At 46.2% G+C, this 17,151-nt stretch overlaps 1 protein-coding gene across 4 annotated transcripts in view; it reads left to right on the top strand.

The window, feature by feature from the left end:
* Positions 1–17,151, top strand: part of GALE (UDP-galactose-4-epimerase) — a 182,732-nt gene that overhangs the window by 113,731 nt on the left and 51,850 nt on the right. For all 4 annotated transcript variants that reach the window (XM_086955798.1, XM_086955799.1, XM_086955800.1 and 1 more), the window contains 2 exons: positions 9,421–9,543; positions 9,917–10,032. In XM_086955798.1, coding sequence (XP_086811924.1) covers positions 9,421–9,543; positions 9,917–10,032 — 239 coding nt within the window. The remainder of the gene's footprint in view (positions 1–9,420; positions 9,544–9,916; positions 10,033–17,151) is intronic.

The following is a 17,151-nucleotide window of genomic DNA, read 5'->3' as shown; positions in this document are numbered from 1 at the left end:
GTTCTAATCTGCAACAGGCTGGAATAAATAATGCAGCCAGTCGCACTCCCTCTCTTTAGAACACCCTTGACAAATTGTGGTTTCACCGGTTTAACCCCACCAGCACCCTTTTATTGCATAGCAGTATATTTTAATATTCTTCACGTACTGCAGTTCATTCATATATTCGGTATTTGTGTGTCCACAAACAAATATGCAAATGTTCACTATTGTATTCACATTTGACTAAAAGTACAAAATATGACCGCTGATACGAGAGCTCCTATCTGGCATCTATTCATAATTTCAACAGCATTCATGATTATCACACATTTCCGTCCAAAAATATTGCCTACAATATTATATCGGTGGCAAGTAACATCTGCCGATTTATATCTCTATATGAAAAGAATTGCATACTCCCACCCTCAACCCCATGTATTGCCTTAGCCAGTAGGTTTCACCTATACGAAATCTACATCTTTATATTGTTGACCGTGGAACATGATTTAGAGTAAATAAATAACGCGATGACACAGTCAAAGCAAGACGCGTCTTGGCACCTTTTTAAAAAAACTTTAAGCCATGTTGCGCAGCAGGTCAACTGCTGTCTGCCATGTCCACCAGGCACTAACATGCAGTAGAAATACTACAGTCTACGGACTGTACTAATTCTGTGCAGCATTCTTTCTTGTTATATTTCTTGTGTACATGTACTGTGGCGTATGTTCTCTGTACAGTTGTGACTATTTGCCGCCCTTTATCTCGCTGGCTATGTTCATGCAGACAGATGTGCAGTCACACAAAAAAAACATCCTATCTCGTACTTCGAGAACAGCTACATACGAAACAGACACATTAAAAAAAATCAGTTTATTACATTTTCTTTTAGTTCAAGAAAACATTAACCAGTGCATTACTTTGATTTAGCTTTCACACACAATTGACCACAATTAGTATTCTAAATCGAGAAGACCATCCACTATTCCTGGCACAAAATATATTAACGGGACAAACCATTGGAAAAGCAATCAGTACTATCCATATAAAGTATTAAGCAGTAGTGTAACCTACAACAAAACCACAACCCGAGAAAACATTAATAAAAAATGTAAATTAATTAAAGGAAACATATTACAGTGCTGCTATGTAACATGTTTTTTTATTTAATTAATTTTTGTGGCACTTTTATATACTACCAACATCACCCAGAGGTACAGGATCGCTTTATATTACCCCCAGTTACTTCACACAAGTAACTAATTGCCTCCACATGTAAAGCAGCTTTTCACAATTTTATTTTAGGGTCTGTTTTATATAGCGCCAACATCACCCGAAAGTACAAAAACAAGTCATAACACTTGTTTTTTTTACTTTCTCAAAAAACAAGTCATAACACTTTTACAGAGTTTCTTTACCTTATATTGCACAACTGCTCTCCAAACTAAAACTTACAAAAAATATGTTTAATTGCATAGGCAAAACGTATTGCGTTTACCATAGCTTGTTATGTTATCTCCTTCTGGCTCCCCTCCACTCCTCCCTGCTTCCTGTGTGTCTCGCACTTTTTTCTACCACCCAACACCACGTCCGTCCCACCCTTTCTGGGTCTTCCTTGTTCGAACCCTGGGGCTTGGCTAATGATTAAAGGGAAGGGTGGCACGAAGCTCCCCCTCCACAAGCCATTTTCGTCCGCCTGGAACCCATTCCCAGGGCCCGGCTAATAATTAAAGGGAGCGGGGAGAGCGCAGCCCCTCTCCCCGGGCCAGTTTTGGCTACCCACCCTGGGCACCCACCATGTCCCCTCCCTATTACCAACATGGCCATGTCATGAATGATGTCCCTGACCATGTCATGAGTGATGTAATATGTGAGCTCATAAGCAGTGCATTGCAGGGGCGTAGGTTAAATCTGAGCCTAACTATAACGTCCCAGTAACCTTTGTTTTCTTCAGTGAATATAGATATATATCGAAACAATACCCTTTCAGGCATAGAGTGCTGCATAATGTTATGCAAAATAGGAGAGAACTCTGGGTAGTTACTGTTATGGGCTCATGTGTTTATGTTTGAAGCGGACACAAGCGCTCTTGCACTCGTGTCAGCTCCAACTACTTTCCACGCAGCATTGTATTATTTAAATGGTACCGCGTGGGATGTGCTACTTGTGTGTTGATTTGAATGGGGAAATAGAGTAGTTAATGGGGAGAAGTAGACGGGATTATTCTGTTATTGTACACCAGACTTGCCAGTTCTGAATAAACAGCTCTTCACTGTACCTGCTCTCCTTCGTCTTCTTTACTGGATTTGTGCTAGCAGGGCTTTACAACAGTTACCATGTTTAAGTGGAAACCGGCACCAGTATGGAGCATCCTACAACACCAGCAATGCTCTGAATTTGCTCACCTCAAATGTCTGCTTTTCTAGCAAAGTTTTTAGGCATAGGATTAACACAGTGCCATCCATGCTAAACTGTAAAATGGGGAAAGCTTTTTAGCACTCCAGGCACAGTATTACAGCTCTGGATTGGTAAAATGCCATCCTAACCAACCTAGAATGAATGAAAGCAACCCCTGACACGTGTTTCACTATCATTATAGCTGGTGTTGTAGGGTGCTCCATACAGGATTTGCTCTCCACCTTAATTTGGGAACTACACAGAGTTCTCTGCTTCTTTTTTGCATAATTTATGCTTCACTTTATGCCTGAAAGGGTATTGTTTTGATTTATACTGGATGCTCTCCTGTGTCTAAACAAAGCTAAACCTCTCTGAAGAGCTATAATGATAGCAAAACATGTGTTACGGGTTGCTTTTATTTATTGCAGTTGTACTTGGATGGTATTTTACCAAGCCATAGCTGTAATACTGTGCCTGGAGTGTTAAAAGGCTTATGTCATTTTAGAGCTCAACATGGGTGTTAATGTGCTAATCCTATGCTTAAAGACTGCTGTAGAAATGGCAAAATACTTTGTCCTTTTCTATCTCAGTGTGGCTAGCACTGTGCTCATCCTATGCTTAAAAACATTGATAGAACCCGCGGCTGTCCAAAGAAGTTTTAGAAAATCAACTGCTTGAAAGCGTAAGCTGTACCTGTATTGAAAAAAATATTTATAAAAAAAAAAAACATTGATAGAAAAGCACACATTTGAGGTGAGCAAATTAAATGTTGCTGGTGTTGTAGGGTGCGCCATCCTGGAGCTGCTCCCCACCTAAATTTGAGAACTACCCAGAGTTCTCAGCTTTTTTTTAATATATATTCTCACTTGCCTGATATATACTTACATTTTTTTGTTGGTAAGGTATGCTTGGTAAAGGCATGCGTGATAAAGACATGTGTCGTTCATCATACATCTAGCCCCTAAAGTCTGGTGGTTTAAATGGTGTGCTAGCAGTAGGTTAGTGCTTTAGGGTCTTCGGTACTTCTAGGTGTATCTTCCCCCTACCGGTTTTGTACGCATCTTCGTTCTCTGGATCACAAGGCTTGCTATAAAATGCTTAAGGCCTTAATTTTGAATGTTGCTTTAATTGGCACCGGGTGCAGGTCTTCAAAGCCTCAGGGAATTGCACAACAGGAGACCAAGAACTGGTCTGACTTCTTGTCGTAGGGTGATTGTGAGTTTATGAGGGAGCACATGCATACACCAATGCAGCGGTCGCTTCTGTTGTGTGGTCTTGATAGGGAGATGGCTTGCAGAGTACTCTAGCCTTGCATTATTCAACCCCTTAGTTCTTGATTCTCAGTTGCAGCTCTGCTGTTTAATTCTGCCAAGCCCTTGGGGCAGGATGTTTCCCAGGGCTTCCTGTATGCAATCATTACACAAACACAGGATGTCAGCAGCCGATTAGTATTATCTACCCTGCATGCAGTGCTTGTTCATTGGGACTTAGGAAGAGGACTGACGTGGCGGTGTATTTAGCAGAGTTGAAGGTGTTACTAGGTCTGCTTGGTTGATGCTAGGGTGAACAGAAGTCCCAGATTTCCCCAGCCAGTCCTGGTTTACAGAGAACTTTCTCGGCCTCCCAACTCTCTTTTTGATTTTAATTAAATTTCCCATTTTTTAGAACAAAGCTCTGGTCATCCTGCAAAGCAGGGTTGAAATGTATGTTCTCCTTGCCACATGCACCTCTAAAGTTTGAAATAATTTAAATAATGTATCTGCATCTGTGAGGCAGTGCGGGACGAGGTCAGCTGAATGCTCCCATTAGAGGAGGGTAGATAGAGTGGACAAGAGGCTCAGGATGGTAAAGGTAAGTAAACGTGGACTTTTAAAAGTGTGGGTGTGTCTAAATATATAAACACCGGTTTCTAATTTCTTTATAATCGGCAACTTGCGATGCACCCAGTCGCCAATTATGAAGAAAGACGTCAGAACTCGACTATTATAGCCTTAGAGACCGACATGACGGGCTCTACCGGCCATTAAAGATCCACTAGAGCATTAAAGGCCCGAGCTGTAGGTCATGGTGCAGGGGTTGCTGCATTGTAGATATGATTGTTTTTTTGCAGGAAGGTATCCCTTCCTGTACAAAACAAGCATTGGAGGCAATTTCCTCCTTGTATGTGTGCTGCAGAATGCAGCAACATAGAAAGAGGAAAAAATTAGCAGAAATAATGTTATTTCTCCTTGCTGCGCCTCCCCTGCCCCACCCCTGGGGAGGCATAGACTTTTGAAGCATTCCCAGGAGTACAGCTCGTTGCAAATCTGGTAATGTGTCAAATGTCATGAGTGCTACGTGGAAACACCCAACCCTAATGCCCACAGCATGCCACCCCATTGTAGTGTGAGGCAACACAGCAACTTATGCTGTGTTGCATCACTCCCTATCTGCAAGTCCATGAAAAACCATGCAGAATGGCTTTACGTGGTCTTGTAGATATGGCTAAGTCCAGTGCGCCACCAGAACACCACATAAAGTGACGTTCCTGCAGCTCATAGGGCTTTAAATGAGCCCCAAAGTCTGCTCCCAGCGAGCGGGATCTCCTGCCGGCTAAGAGCAGACTTTTGATCTGTTTCCCTGCCTGTACTGATGTGAGAAGGGTATATAGATCTAAATATTGCCCCCGCCCAGTTCCATCAATGCGGGTGCAATACCAGCTCCTGCTGCATGTGGGCAGCCGGCTTGGGCCTTGGGGCTCCCCCGCGGCCCCCAAGGAGTAAATGGTGGGTGCCCTGAGTGGGCACCCTCCTGTAATTAATGAGGGCCTGGGGGATGGGTCCCTGTGGCCGATAACGGTTCGGGAGGTGTGCTGTGTGGCCCCCTTCATTTTTAGTAAAGGCCCAGGTGGATGAGGTCCCGGAGGCCTTAGAAGGCTTGCAGAGGGTGCCTCGTGGCCCCCCTTCCCTTTAATTAGAAAAAATGCAGCCAATGGGGGATGGGATCCAGGGAGTCCCTAGGGCCATATAGCTTGGAGGATGCTGGCCACGTTGCCCCTCTACCATGTAAATGTTGCTGTGTTTTTTTAAAAGGCCCTGGGGGAGGTAACTAAGACTAAATACTTTTTTTGTCTGGCCTCACAATCTGGTGACCCTAGTTGATGCGTGTGTAGCGGTGACATGTTCTGCCGATGCGAGGTTGACAACAGAAGTGTTTGCCCTTCAAGGCATCGCAGAGCCGGAGTCTGAATCCGCCTTCCGGTGCCCAAAGCCAAGAGCAGGGTTGTTCTTGTTGACATGAGCGTCGGAGCGATGACGTAGTTTGCAGCAGACGTGCGGCCAGGCACAGAGGCGAGCTGAATAACGCAAGAGCCGGGGCTGCATCGTGGGCGACTGGCCTTTCCCTGGCTGTAGAAAGTTCATCTCCTTCCGATTACCACGCCTGTTTGAACAAAGGTGTGTTTCAAATGCTCTTTAGTTATTGCACATCAAGCGGCGAGAGGGCATAGCTGATAATGACACATTTTTCCAGCCGGTTTATCGTCCTGCTTCTTAAGTTTGCTAGCTGAATGTTAACAATTAGGTGACGAATACCGGCGATAGCAGGTCTTCAATCTGTCATCAGTCCTGTTGGTTTGCTGAGACTGGGGCCTTTCTGACGAATCTTACAAGAAATGGAGGCTTTCCCTGCGATGCTGGGTTTTAGACCCTGGCCACGTGGAGCATTGCCTTCTGGGTTGAATCCCAGCAAGCAACACTGCCTGCCTTGTGTGAAGATATTTTCAGCAACCCTTACAGTGAAGGTTTTGTTGGAATCGTGCTTAACGTCACCCACAGAGAGGTTCGCTGTGTTGCTTGTTCGCCTGGACTAGTTTTTCCAGCAAAAGTCCAATATAGTGTATATATAGTCGTGGAGTTATCCACCGACTGCATGCAGTGTGTGCAGTACCGCACCGAGTCTCTCATTGTTTACAGTGTGTGCTTTGTTGGTATAGCGTCATGTCACACGCGGTGTGGTCTGGATTTCGTAGTGCCTGCAGAACGTGCGATGTGGTTTGGGCTCTAAATCCGTCTGCAGTCTTTGCGATGTGCTGCCGCAGTCTCACATGATCTACATTGTAATTGTATTCATATAGCACTTGACTTATTGCCCCATACGCGGCGTCGAGGCCCTTTTTCGGCGAGTAGCACGATACTGCGGAACGCAAAGAGGATTAATGGTAAATTATGGTGAATTAGTATAGGGAGATAAGAAATTTATTTGAGCGGTGGGCATGTGATGTGTTGTGCAACTCCGTTTCACTCTTTTCTCAGCGTCTATAGCATCACACTGTCTGCACTGTGGGTTGGACTTATATCACATATGCAGATTCCCGCAAGCGTTCTCTGGCCGCAGGTTTACGCCGTGCAACCTCAACTGTCCACAGTCGCATTCTCTGCAGCATGTGCTGTGTGGGCTGACGTCTAATGCCACCTTCAGTCTTTGCCTTCCAAATGCTCGTGTCACCTGCAGCGTGTACTATGCATCTCGCGCCAGCTGTAGTGTGTGCTGTGCTGCCTCATGCCTCTCCCTATCTGCATTGTGTTGTGTGACTAAGTCTTACCCCACTTTCTGCTTGTACTGTCCACAGTCCAGGGCTCGAGTCGAGGGTAGACTTGGGTAGACGCCATCTATCCACTATTTTTAGAGACGCCGTCTACCCTGCTGCAAAGCTGGCTACTTTCGGTAGAGTGCCACTTCCTTTTCTACTTCTCGCAGAATTCACAGAAATATGCTTAACTCGTCCCAGTGTAATTGTCTGACACCAAGACACTTTCAGCAGTGCCTGCACGTTGTCTGCTTTTGACCTGAACAGCAATGTACTGGCTGGGAAGGGGGTTATCAGATTCCAACTTCGTCCATAGCAAATGCCATAGTGAAGGGGTCATTAGGCCTCTTTTTGTTGTTGTCTACTGGCTGGGAGCTATGGGGGGTTGTGGGCTCACACCTAAATGCAATGGAGGGGAAACGAAGGCTCACATTTTATCACTTCACAGGTGCTTAAGAGAGAAATGCTTTTGACTTTGTGCAGGCCTTGTATGTAAGAGATATATAAACATTTTAAGAATGTCAAATGTGTTGTTCTCCCCAAGTTTTTAAACTAATAAAAATGTAAATACAACTCTTTCTTTTATTTCTGTTAGAGTTCTTTAGCGCTAGTCATCCCAATGCAGGGTGTCAGAGCGCTTTACATTACACATCCAGATTATACATTGACAATAAATCGTATGTGTGTACATCAATATGACGGATGTGTTGCATAATGCAGTGAGGGTTACAAGGTGTAGGAGCCACATGTCCTTCATACCTCACTGTGCTATGTTAGAAGGATTACAATTTATGAACTGCAAATAAAAGGATTTCTGTCTTAAAAGCAGTACCCCACTTAACCATTTACATAAATTAAAAACCTCTCACCTGCATGTTACATAATGTGCTTTGCAGGAGACATATTAACCATCTATAGTACTTTGATTCATACCAGGACTAGACAAAACACAGATCTATCATGAAAAAGAGTCATCCTCCAGAGCTTTTTACCATTATTATTATTCCCTGAGATTTAGCTGGCACACAAAGATCTCTGCAGCAGGCGCCTTAACCCCATAAGGTATTTTAAAACCCAAACATTGCAACCAATTAACCCCTTCCGTGCAGGGCTGTTTTTCCTGCTGTGCTGGGGGTGGGGGAGCGCGTACGGCGCTCCGGTGCTTATGACGAGGTCAGCTCGTCATGAGCTACGGCGCTCCGGTGCTCATGACTAGCTGAGCTTGTCATGGCCACACCCGTTCCAATGGAACGCTCAGCACAGCAGGGGAATCAGCCCAGCATGCGAGCGTTCCACAGAACGGGCGCAGTCGCTCGTCATGAGCACTGGAGCGCCGTAGCTCATGACGAGCTGACCTCGTCATGAGCACTCAAGGGGTTAAGCAGAACTGATTTACTGCCACGTTTCTCCTTGTTGCCAGTTTCTTTGTGACAGGGTGTATAAAAAGTAGATGTATAGGTCCCATTAACTGCAGCATGTGCTCCATGGCCCACAGTCTCAGTAGCTGCAGTATCGCCTCGTCTTCAGCATACCGCACTGCAGTATATGTAGTGCCAATCACAGTCTGCTTACCGTCCACTCACTTCAGCCTGTGCTGAGTGGTCAGTAGTCTAACACAACCGCCTATCTGTACAGGGCAGGGTGTGCTTTGTCGTATCCATCCTCAGGTTGTCTGTAGTGCATCTTTATGGCCTCCACTTTCACACAGTCTAGTTTCCGAAAACAGGGTTGATTGAGGCTACCGAAATCTTTAACCCGTTTCCTCTTACCTTCTGAAATGTCTTTTGTTTTGGTAAACTGTTGGCACAAGAAGACCTACTCTTCATCGCCTCATGTTTCCCCTGGTTGATGGGCACATGCAGAAGGCAGCCTGCTCCTGGCCATGTTCTTCTTTTAGGTGGATTTGGACCGGCATCTCCTCACTCTGCTAAAATTGAAAAAAACACAACTCGTCATAATTTTCACGCTTCCACTTATAGATCAGTTAATCTTTAGTTGCTCTATTAATGTTAAAGAAAAGCGATATTGCTGTCTAAAATTATTTATTACTTGCAGTTGCATTGTAGAGTAACTAACAAGCTGAATTTAAGAAACCAGTGTTTTAGAAATGGTTGATTACTCTTTATTACAGGACCAGGCGTACCCTTAGCCTGTGTCCCTGCTTCATGTCATCTTGCACGCCCTTTGTACACACCCTTGGGTTACACTATGGCAAAAGCCCTGTTGCAAATCGCCCCATTCTTCGAAGAGTTACATATGAGTGTTGATCTGAACATTAGTGTGTCGTGTTTGTTGACCTGTAAGCATCTTGTATGAAAAGCCAAGCACAGGCTTTGTCATTGCTTGTTACCCAACTGTATAATGCACTGTAAAACTTAAATATTGGAAACCGCCTCCTTGCTCACGTTGTGTCACTCTCCTTTTGACCTTGACCCACATCCTGTCTAAATTTGCTACTACTTTTTTTTTGTGTGCAGACATGGCAAAGAAGGTTCTTGTTGCCGGGGGAGCGGGATACATTGGAAGCCATTGTGTCCTGGAACTGCTGCAGATTGGCTACCACCCAGTGGTCATCGACAACTTTCATAATGCCATTCAGGGTAAGAAAAAGTAGTCCCTCATCCTAAAATATGCTATCTGCTGCTCCTTGGCCATGTGAAGGTCCAAGGCCAAGAGAAGCGGGCTTGGAGGGTGGGATCTTGTTTTGACTGAGATATTGAGAGTTTTGGGGAGGAAAGCCTGGCACACTCGGGAGGAGCGTCTGGGTAAGAAAGGGGCAAAAAGTCACAGAGAGTTGAGGAACGTTTTCTGTTTTGGAGGAAGACACTTCAGCCACCTAATAATGCAGAGCATGTGGAGAGTCAGGATAGGATGTGATGTTTTGCACAGGACTCCTGTGAAAGGGAAGTTGGGTCTGGCCCTTTATGTGGTGGGCCCGCTTGTTTTGCATCTGAACCTGTGTTCTTATTGCAGGAGAAGGTGGGGTTCCTGAGAGCCTACGGCGAGTCGAGGAGATTGTGGGGAAAAAGATTGATTTTGAGAAGGTGGATGTCCTCGATGCTGCAGCCTTGGATAGACTCTTCAACAAGGTAACTGAGGACAGTGGTAATATTGTGTTCCATGGATGATGGGCTTCTACTCCTGCTCTGTGCAAGTGGAGAACACAGAGAAGAGTAAATATTTACTGGGCACAAAAAAGGCAAACTTTGCCTCGGGTCCCTTTTAGAGCATCTCTACTTCAGGCATACCATCTTCATGCAAGTGCATCTGTTTGCTTTCTTTTTAGGTCTCGCACCTGCGACGCAGTGCGAAGCGCTGTTGCAAGGAGACCTATAATCGGGGAGTCTGCTTTCAAGGGCTTGCAAGGGAGACAGGAGATGGGCACGCGCGGGACGCGCACGTTCACCATAGTTACGCGCTGTGCCCATCTCCTGTCTCCCTTGCAAACCTCCAGCAGTTACGACTCCACAGCCCGTCAATGCGCCCGAAGTGCTCCCTTCCGCTAGCATAGCACACCAGCACAATTGAGAAGGGCTCACCCACCACACCGCCCCCCAGCACCCAGATCTGTCCCATACGCTGGAGTCGCAGCTCTCTTTACCTGTGTAGGTCTCGCAACTCCTGTCCGGAGGGTCGCAGCTCGCGCCGCGCCATGGCTGCTGGCGGCAGCGGGAGGCGCCACTGCGCCCTGTTGTTCCACCAGCGCCGCTGGCGTCAGCCGCGTGCGCGCTCACACAATTCCCGTTTGTTTATCACCTGGACGGTCACTAGCCTGCTACTCCCAGGTCTCCTTAAAGCAGCGTGTCTGCCTTTAGCTAATGGTTTCCCTCCGGGGTGACCTCGGGTCTCCGGGGACGTGGCCACAGACCCGACACAAAGCTCCGGAATGGCCGTAGGAGGGTCCTGGGTCCACCCCTTTGAAAGGGGGGCGCAGAGGAATGTGCCTTGAATAGTAAGCACACGGACAGGCGAATGGAAGGGGGGTAGGCATGCCTTGTCGTTGGTCTGTGAAGTCTAGGTACAAATATTTGTCTCTCTGGGCTCCTTCTTGTTTGGCTCGGCTCCCACGGCTGCTATGTTGTGGATGCAGGGCCCCCACCCCCGAAATGTGTACACCCTGCGGTTAACTTATTTGTAAACCACTGTTGCCATCCCATCTCCAAGCACGATTCTTCAATGTCGTTGTTTCCACAGGTCAAAGGTTGAGTACAGTGGGGAGGCACTGGACTGCAGAGGCAGTGCACTGTGCGTATGCAGAAAATCACACATGGAGCATGCAACACGCATTGACCAACACACAAACATTATTTCTGTAGATGGCGCCTTTTGCTGTGGGTGAGTGAGGGAGAGAGGACAGAGGGGTTAGGGAGGGTTGGGTGGAGAGAGTGGTTGCGAATTCGATTGACGTTATGACGTCATGGATAGCAGCGCCACCTCAGAGCGCGAGTTCCTGGCCTTCTGAATCAGAATTCATAGACTTCATTCACCAAAATGCCTTGACGGGAGGAAGTGACGTCATACACCTTTTGACCGTGACATAACAGGCTTGGCCCCTTGACCCCCTCATCAGCCTAATCTTTGGTTCTGAGGAGGTGGTTGAAAGGGAAGAGAATATAGTGGATGTCACAGAAAGTAAACATGATGTTTAAAGCTCAGTTTACTTTCTGTTCTTTTGCACCCCCTTTACGACCCCTGCCAAGAGGGTACCAAAGAAGAAGCCAGGTCGTGCAGATCTGCCCCTGGCACCCCCTAATAGATGCCTATTTCAAAGTGACCAGATCGTTAAACAGAATTTCAACTAGTTTCGCCTTTCGGCTTTGCAAATCCAGAACTATTGGGTTTGCCAATGCTTCTTCGCAATGCTGTTCAGCATCAGCAAAAATAAAAGAAAACAGTTATTGCCGATGTTGAATAGCACTGGCAAAAAAAAAAACGCAAGAATGTACAAAAAGAAAGCGTGGTGACGCATGCACACATGTCATCATGCTTCAGCCACACAAACATGATGACAACTACCTGGAGCGGGTGCGGTGTGGGTGGTAGTGGGAGTGCAGCGTTGAGGAACAATCCAACTGCAGAATGGGGTGGCGCTCGCTTAATTAATAAAACAAGCATTTACAATGCAATAGGTCTCGCATTATTAAAGTTTGAGCTATTGGCATTGTAAATAACAATGGCTTTTATTCATTTTTTTTTTAAAACCTGCCATCGGTGCATAAACATGCACTTCGAACGTTTAGTCCTTGCTTACAATGAGCAAGGCTGGCAGTAGAAGAGACTGCCAGCCTTTCTTCTCATAAGCAAGGACTATAAGTACAAAGTGCTTGTTTACGCACCAATGCAAATGAATAAAAGGCATTGTCATTTACAAGGCCAATAGCTCAAACTTTTTTAGTCTGGCAGCCTTTCCTATTTTCTCTGTACTCGGCATCCCTTCGTTGTGAGTCTGAGGCTCTTTCGTGTATCTTTGTATTCACTTCCACTTGTATCTCTCAGGTGATTTTTCCTTATGTCTGATCATGGAGCCATACATCCTGAGGAACTTGCCTCATATGGCCACTTGTCTTATCTGCGTCCCTTACGTCTTGACTTTCCCTTTTTCAGGTGTCTCCACTAGAGCAGGGTGGTCCAGCATTCAAGTTATGGTGAACAAGCATTGTACTGTGCTGTTCGGGTTTGGGTGAGCAAGCACTAGAGCACAGGGCTGAAGTGTTCCACTGTGCCGCCCAGAGGGAGGGGGTTCCATTATTCCAATGTGTTTGGGCAATAGAGTAGGGCGGTGAATTATTCTGTTGTCAGATGGCATTTAAGCTGAATTGTGCTGTGTTCTAGCATAAGAGGGGATTACAACAACGTGCTGCAGTGTGTCCCAGAGAGGAGATCGAGAGAGGACTCATAAGCACTTGAGCAAGGTGCTGCAGGAGTGCAGTTTATGCTCGAGGATTAGTGCAGGGTTCTGCAGGAGTTTGTTGATGAGTGCGGATTATGGCAGGGGGCTGCAGTATTCCACTGAGAGTGATTCAGGATAAGCATGGCTTGCTGCACTATTCCAGTGTGAGAGTGAGGATTGGAGCAGAGTGCTGAGTATTTCAGTTTGTGTGAATGAGGATTAGAGCAGGGTGCTGCAGTATTCCAGGGTGTGAATGAGGATTGGAGCAGGGTGCTGAGTATTTCAGTTTGTGTGAATGAGGATTAGAGCAGGGTGCTGCAGTATTCCAGGGTGTGAATGAGGATTGGAGCAGGGTGCTGAGTATTTCAGTTTGTGTGAATGAGGATTAGAGCAGGGTGCTGCAGTATTCCAGGGTGTGAATGAGGATTAGAGCAGAGTGCTGCAGTATTTCAATGTGGGAGGTTGAGGATCAGAGCAGGGTGCTGTAGTATTACTAAGGGACCAGGTGGAACATAACCAATTTATCAAGAAAAAATGACCTGATCTCCACTTTTAGTTGCTGCTATTTATTTAGGCAGTCTCAAATACCTAGACCATCTGTTCCTAGGCATGCGCAAATTTGATCACAAGTATTTACAACATACTATGATGCATTTACGACATTCATATGTCTAAGCGTGACACAAAAAAACAATTTACAATAATTGACAATATTCATAAGCACAACACAATACATGAATATGTGGATCAACAACTACAAATAATATCACACACATGAATTACTACGACAACATTACACAAGCATCACTTATTATACCAATCCTAAAATCTGCCGATTTATGCCTTAATGAATTCCAGTGTGGGTGAATGAGGAATAGAGCAGGGTACTGCAGTATTCCAGTGTGTGAAAGAGGAATAGAGCAGGGTGATGCAGTATTCCATTTTGCGAAGGAGAATTAGAGCGGGGTGTTGCAGAATTTCACTGTGGGAGAGTGAGGATTAGAGCAGGGTGCTGCAGTATTCCAGTGTGTGAATGAGCATTAGAGCAGGGTTCTGCTGTATTCCAATGTGGGTGAATGAGGATTAGAGCAGGGTGCTGCAGTATTCCAGTGTGTGAATGAGGATTAGATCAGGTTGCTACAGTATTCCAGTGTGTGAATAAGGATTAGAGCAGGGTGTTGCAGTATTCCAGTTTGCGAAGGAGGATTAGAGCAGGGTGCTGCAGTATTCCTGTGTGTGAATGGCGATTGGAGCAGGGTGTTGCAGTATTCCAGTTTGTGAATGAGGATTAGAGTAGGCTGTTGCAGTTTTTCACTGTGGGCGAGTGAGGATTAGAGCAGGGTGCTGCAGTATTCCAGTGTGTGAACGAGGATTAGAGCACAGTGTTGCAGTATTCCAGTTTGCAAAGGAGGATTAGAGCAGGGTGCTGCAGTATTCCAGTGTGTGAATGAGGATTAGAGCAGGGTGTTGCAGTATTCCAGTTTGCGAAAGAGGATTAGAGCAGGCTGGTGCAGTTTTTCACTGTGGGCGAGTGAGGATTAGAGCAGGGTGCTGAAGTATTCCAGTGTGTGAATGAGAATTAGAGCAGGGTGCTGCAGTATTCCAGTGTGGGTGAATGAGGATTAGAGCCGGGTGCTGCACTATTCCAGTGTGGGTGAATGAGGATTAGAGCAGGGTGATGCAGTATTCCAGTGTGTGAAAGATGATTAGAGCACAGTGTTGCAGTATTCCAGTTTGCGAAGGAGGATTAGAGCAGGGAGCTGCAGTATTCCAGTGTGTGAATTGGGATTGGAGCAGGGTGCTGCACTATTCCAGTGTGTGAATGAGGAATAGAGCAGGGTGCCACAGTATTCCAGTTTGCAAAGGAGGATTAGAGAAGGGTGTTGCAGTATTTCACTGTGGGAGAGTGAGGATTAGAGCACGGTGTTGCAGTATTCCAGTTTGCGTAGGAGGATTAGAGCAGAGTGCTGCAGTATTCCAGTTTGTGAATGAGGATTAGAGCAGGGTGTTGCAGTATTTCACTGTGGGAGAGTGAGGATTAGAGCACGCTGTTGCAGTGTTCCAGTTTGTGAATGAGGATTAGAGCAGGGTGATGCAGTATTTCACTGTGGGAGAGTGAGGATTAGAGCAGGGTGCTGCAGTATTCCAGTTTGTGAATGAGGATTAGAGCAGGGTGTTGCACTATTCCAGTTTGCGAAGGAGGATTAGAGCAGGGTGTTGCAGTATTTCACTGTGGGAGAGTGAGGATTAGAGCACAGTGTTGCAGTAGTCCAGTTTGCAAAGGAGGATTAGAGTAGGGTGTTGCAGTATTTCACTGTGGGAGAGTGAGGATTAGAGCAGGGTGCTGCAGTATTCCAGTGTGTGAATGAGGATTAGAGCAGGGTGCTGCAGTATTCCAGTGTGTGAATGAGGATTAGAGCAGGGTGCTGCAGTATTCCAGTGTGGGTGAATGAGGATTAGAGCCGGGTGCTGCACTATTCCAGTGTGGTTGAATGAGGATTAGAGCAGGGTGATGCAGTATTCCAGTGTGTGAAAGATGATTAGAGCACAGTGTTGCAGTATTCCAGTTTGCGAAGGAGGATTAGAGCAGGGTGCTGCAGTATTCCAGTGTGTGAATGGGGATTAGAGCAGGGTGCTGCACTATTCCAGTGTGTGAATGAGGAATAGAGCAGGGTGCCGCAGTATTCCAGTTTGCAAAGGAGGATTAGAGCAGGGTGTTGCAGTATTTCACTATGGGAGAGTGAGGATTAGAGCACGGTGTTGCAGTATTCCAGTTTGCAAAGGAGGATTAGAGTAGGGTGTTGCAGTATTTCACTGTGGGAGAGTGAGGATTAGAGCAGGGTGCTACAGTATTCCAGTGTGTGAATGAGGATTAGAGCAGGGTGCTGCAGTATTCCAGTGTGTGAAAGAGGATTAGTGCACAGTGTTGCAGTATTCCAGTTTGCGAAGGAGGATTAGAGCAGGGTGTTGAAGTATTTCACTGTGGGAGAGTGAGGATTAGAGGAGGGTGCTGCAGTATTCCAGTGTGTGAATGAGGATTTGAGCAGGGTGCTGCAGTATTCCAGTGTGTGAAAGAGGAATAGAGCACGGTGTTGCAGTATTCCAGTTTGCGAAGGAGGATTAGAACAGGGTGTTGCAGTATTTCACTGTGGGGGAGTGAGGATTAGAGCAGGGTGCTGCAGTATTCCAGTGTGTGAATGAGGATTAGAGCAGGGTGCTGCAGTATTCCAGTGTGTGAATGAGGATTAGAGCAGGGGGCTGCAGTATTCCAGTTTGTGAAGGAGGATTAGAGCAGGGTGTTGCAGTATTTCACGGTGGGAGTGTGAGGATTAGAGCACAGTGCTGCAGTATTTCAGTGTGTTAAAGAGGATTAGACCACAGTGTTGCAGTATTCCAGTTTGCGAAGGAGGATTAGAGCAGGGTGTTGCAGTATTTCACTGTAGGAGAGTGAGGATTAGAGCAGAGTGCTGCAGTATTCCAGTGTGGGTGAATGAGGATTAGAGCAGGGTGCTGCAGTATTCCAGTGTGTGAATGAGGAATAGAGCAGGGTGAGGCAGTATTCCAGTGTGTGAAAGAGGAATAGAGCACAGTGTTGCAGTATTCCAGTTTGCGAAGGAGAATTAGAGCAGGTTGTTGCAGTATTCCAGTTTGCAAAGGAGGATTTGAGTAGGGTGCTGCAGTATTCGTGTGTGAATGGGGATTAGTGCAGGGTGCTGCAGTATTCCAGTGTGTGAATGAGCATTAGAGCAGGGTGCTGCAGTATTTCAGGGTGGGTGAATGAGGATTAGAGCAGGGTGCTGCAGTATTCCAGTGTGTGAATGAGGAATAGAGCAAGGTGATGCAGTATTCCAGCGTGTGAAAGAGGATTAGAGCACAGTTTAGCAGTATTCCAGTTTACGAAGGATGATTAGAGCAGGGTGCTACAGTATTTCACTGTGGGAGAGTGCGGATTAGATCAGGGTGCTGCAGTAGTCCAGTGTGTATGAATGAGGATTAGAGCAGGGTGCTGCAGTATTCCAGTGTGTGTGAAGGAGGTTTAGAGCAGGGGGCTGCAGTATTCCAGTGTGTGAAAGAGGATTAGAGCACAGTGTTGCAGTATTCCAGTTTGCGAAGGAGGATTAGAGCAGGGTGTTGCAGTATTTCACAGTGGGAGAGTGAGGATGGATTGGAGCAGGGTGCTGCAGTATTCCAGTGTGTGAATGAGGATTAGAGCAGGGTGCTGCAATATTCCAGTGTGTGAAAGAGGATTAGAGCACAGTGTTACAGTATTCCAGTTTGCGAAGGAGGATTAGAGAAGGGTGTTGCAGTATTTCACTGT

Source organism: Lissotriton vulgaris, chromosome 2_1 (genome assembly GCF_964263255.1).
Source record: "Lissotriton vulgaris chromosome 2_1, aLisVul1.2, whole genome shotgun sequence".
NCBI lineage: Eukaryota > Metazoa > Chordata > Amphibia > Caudata > Salamandridae > Lissotriton > Lissotriton vulgaris.
Note: the sequence above shows the minus strand (reverse complement) of the source record. Positions and strands in the feature narration are given on the sequence as shown.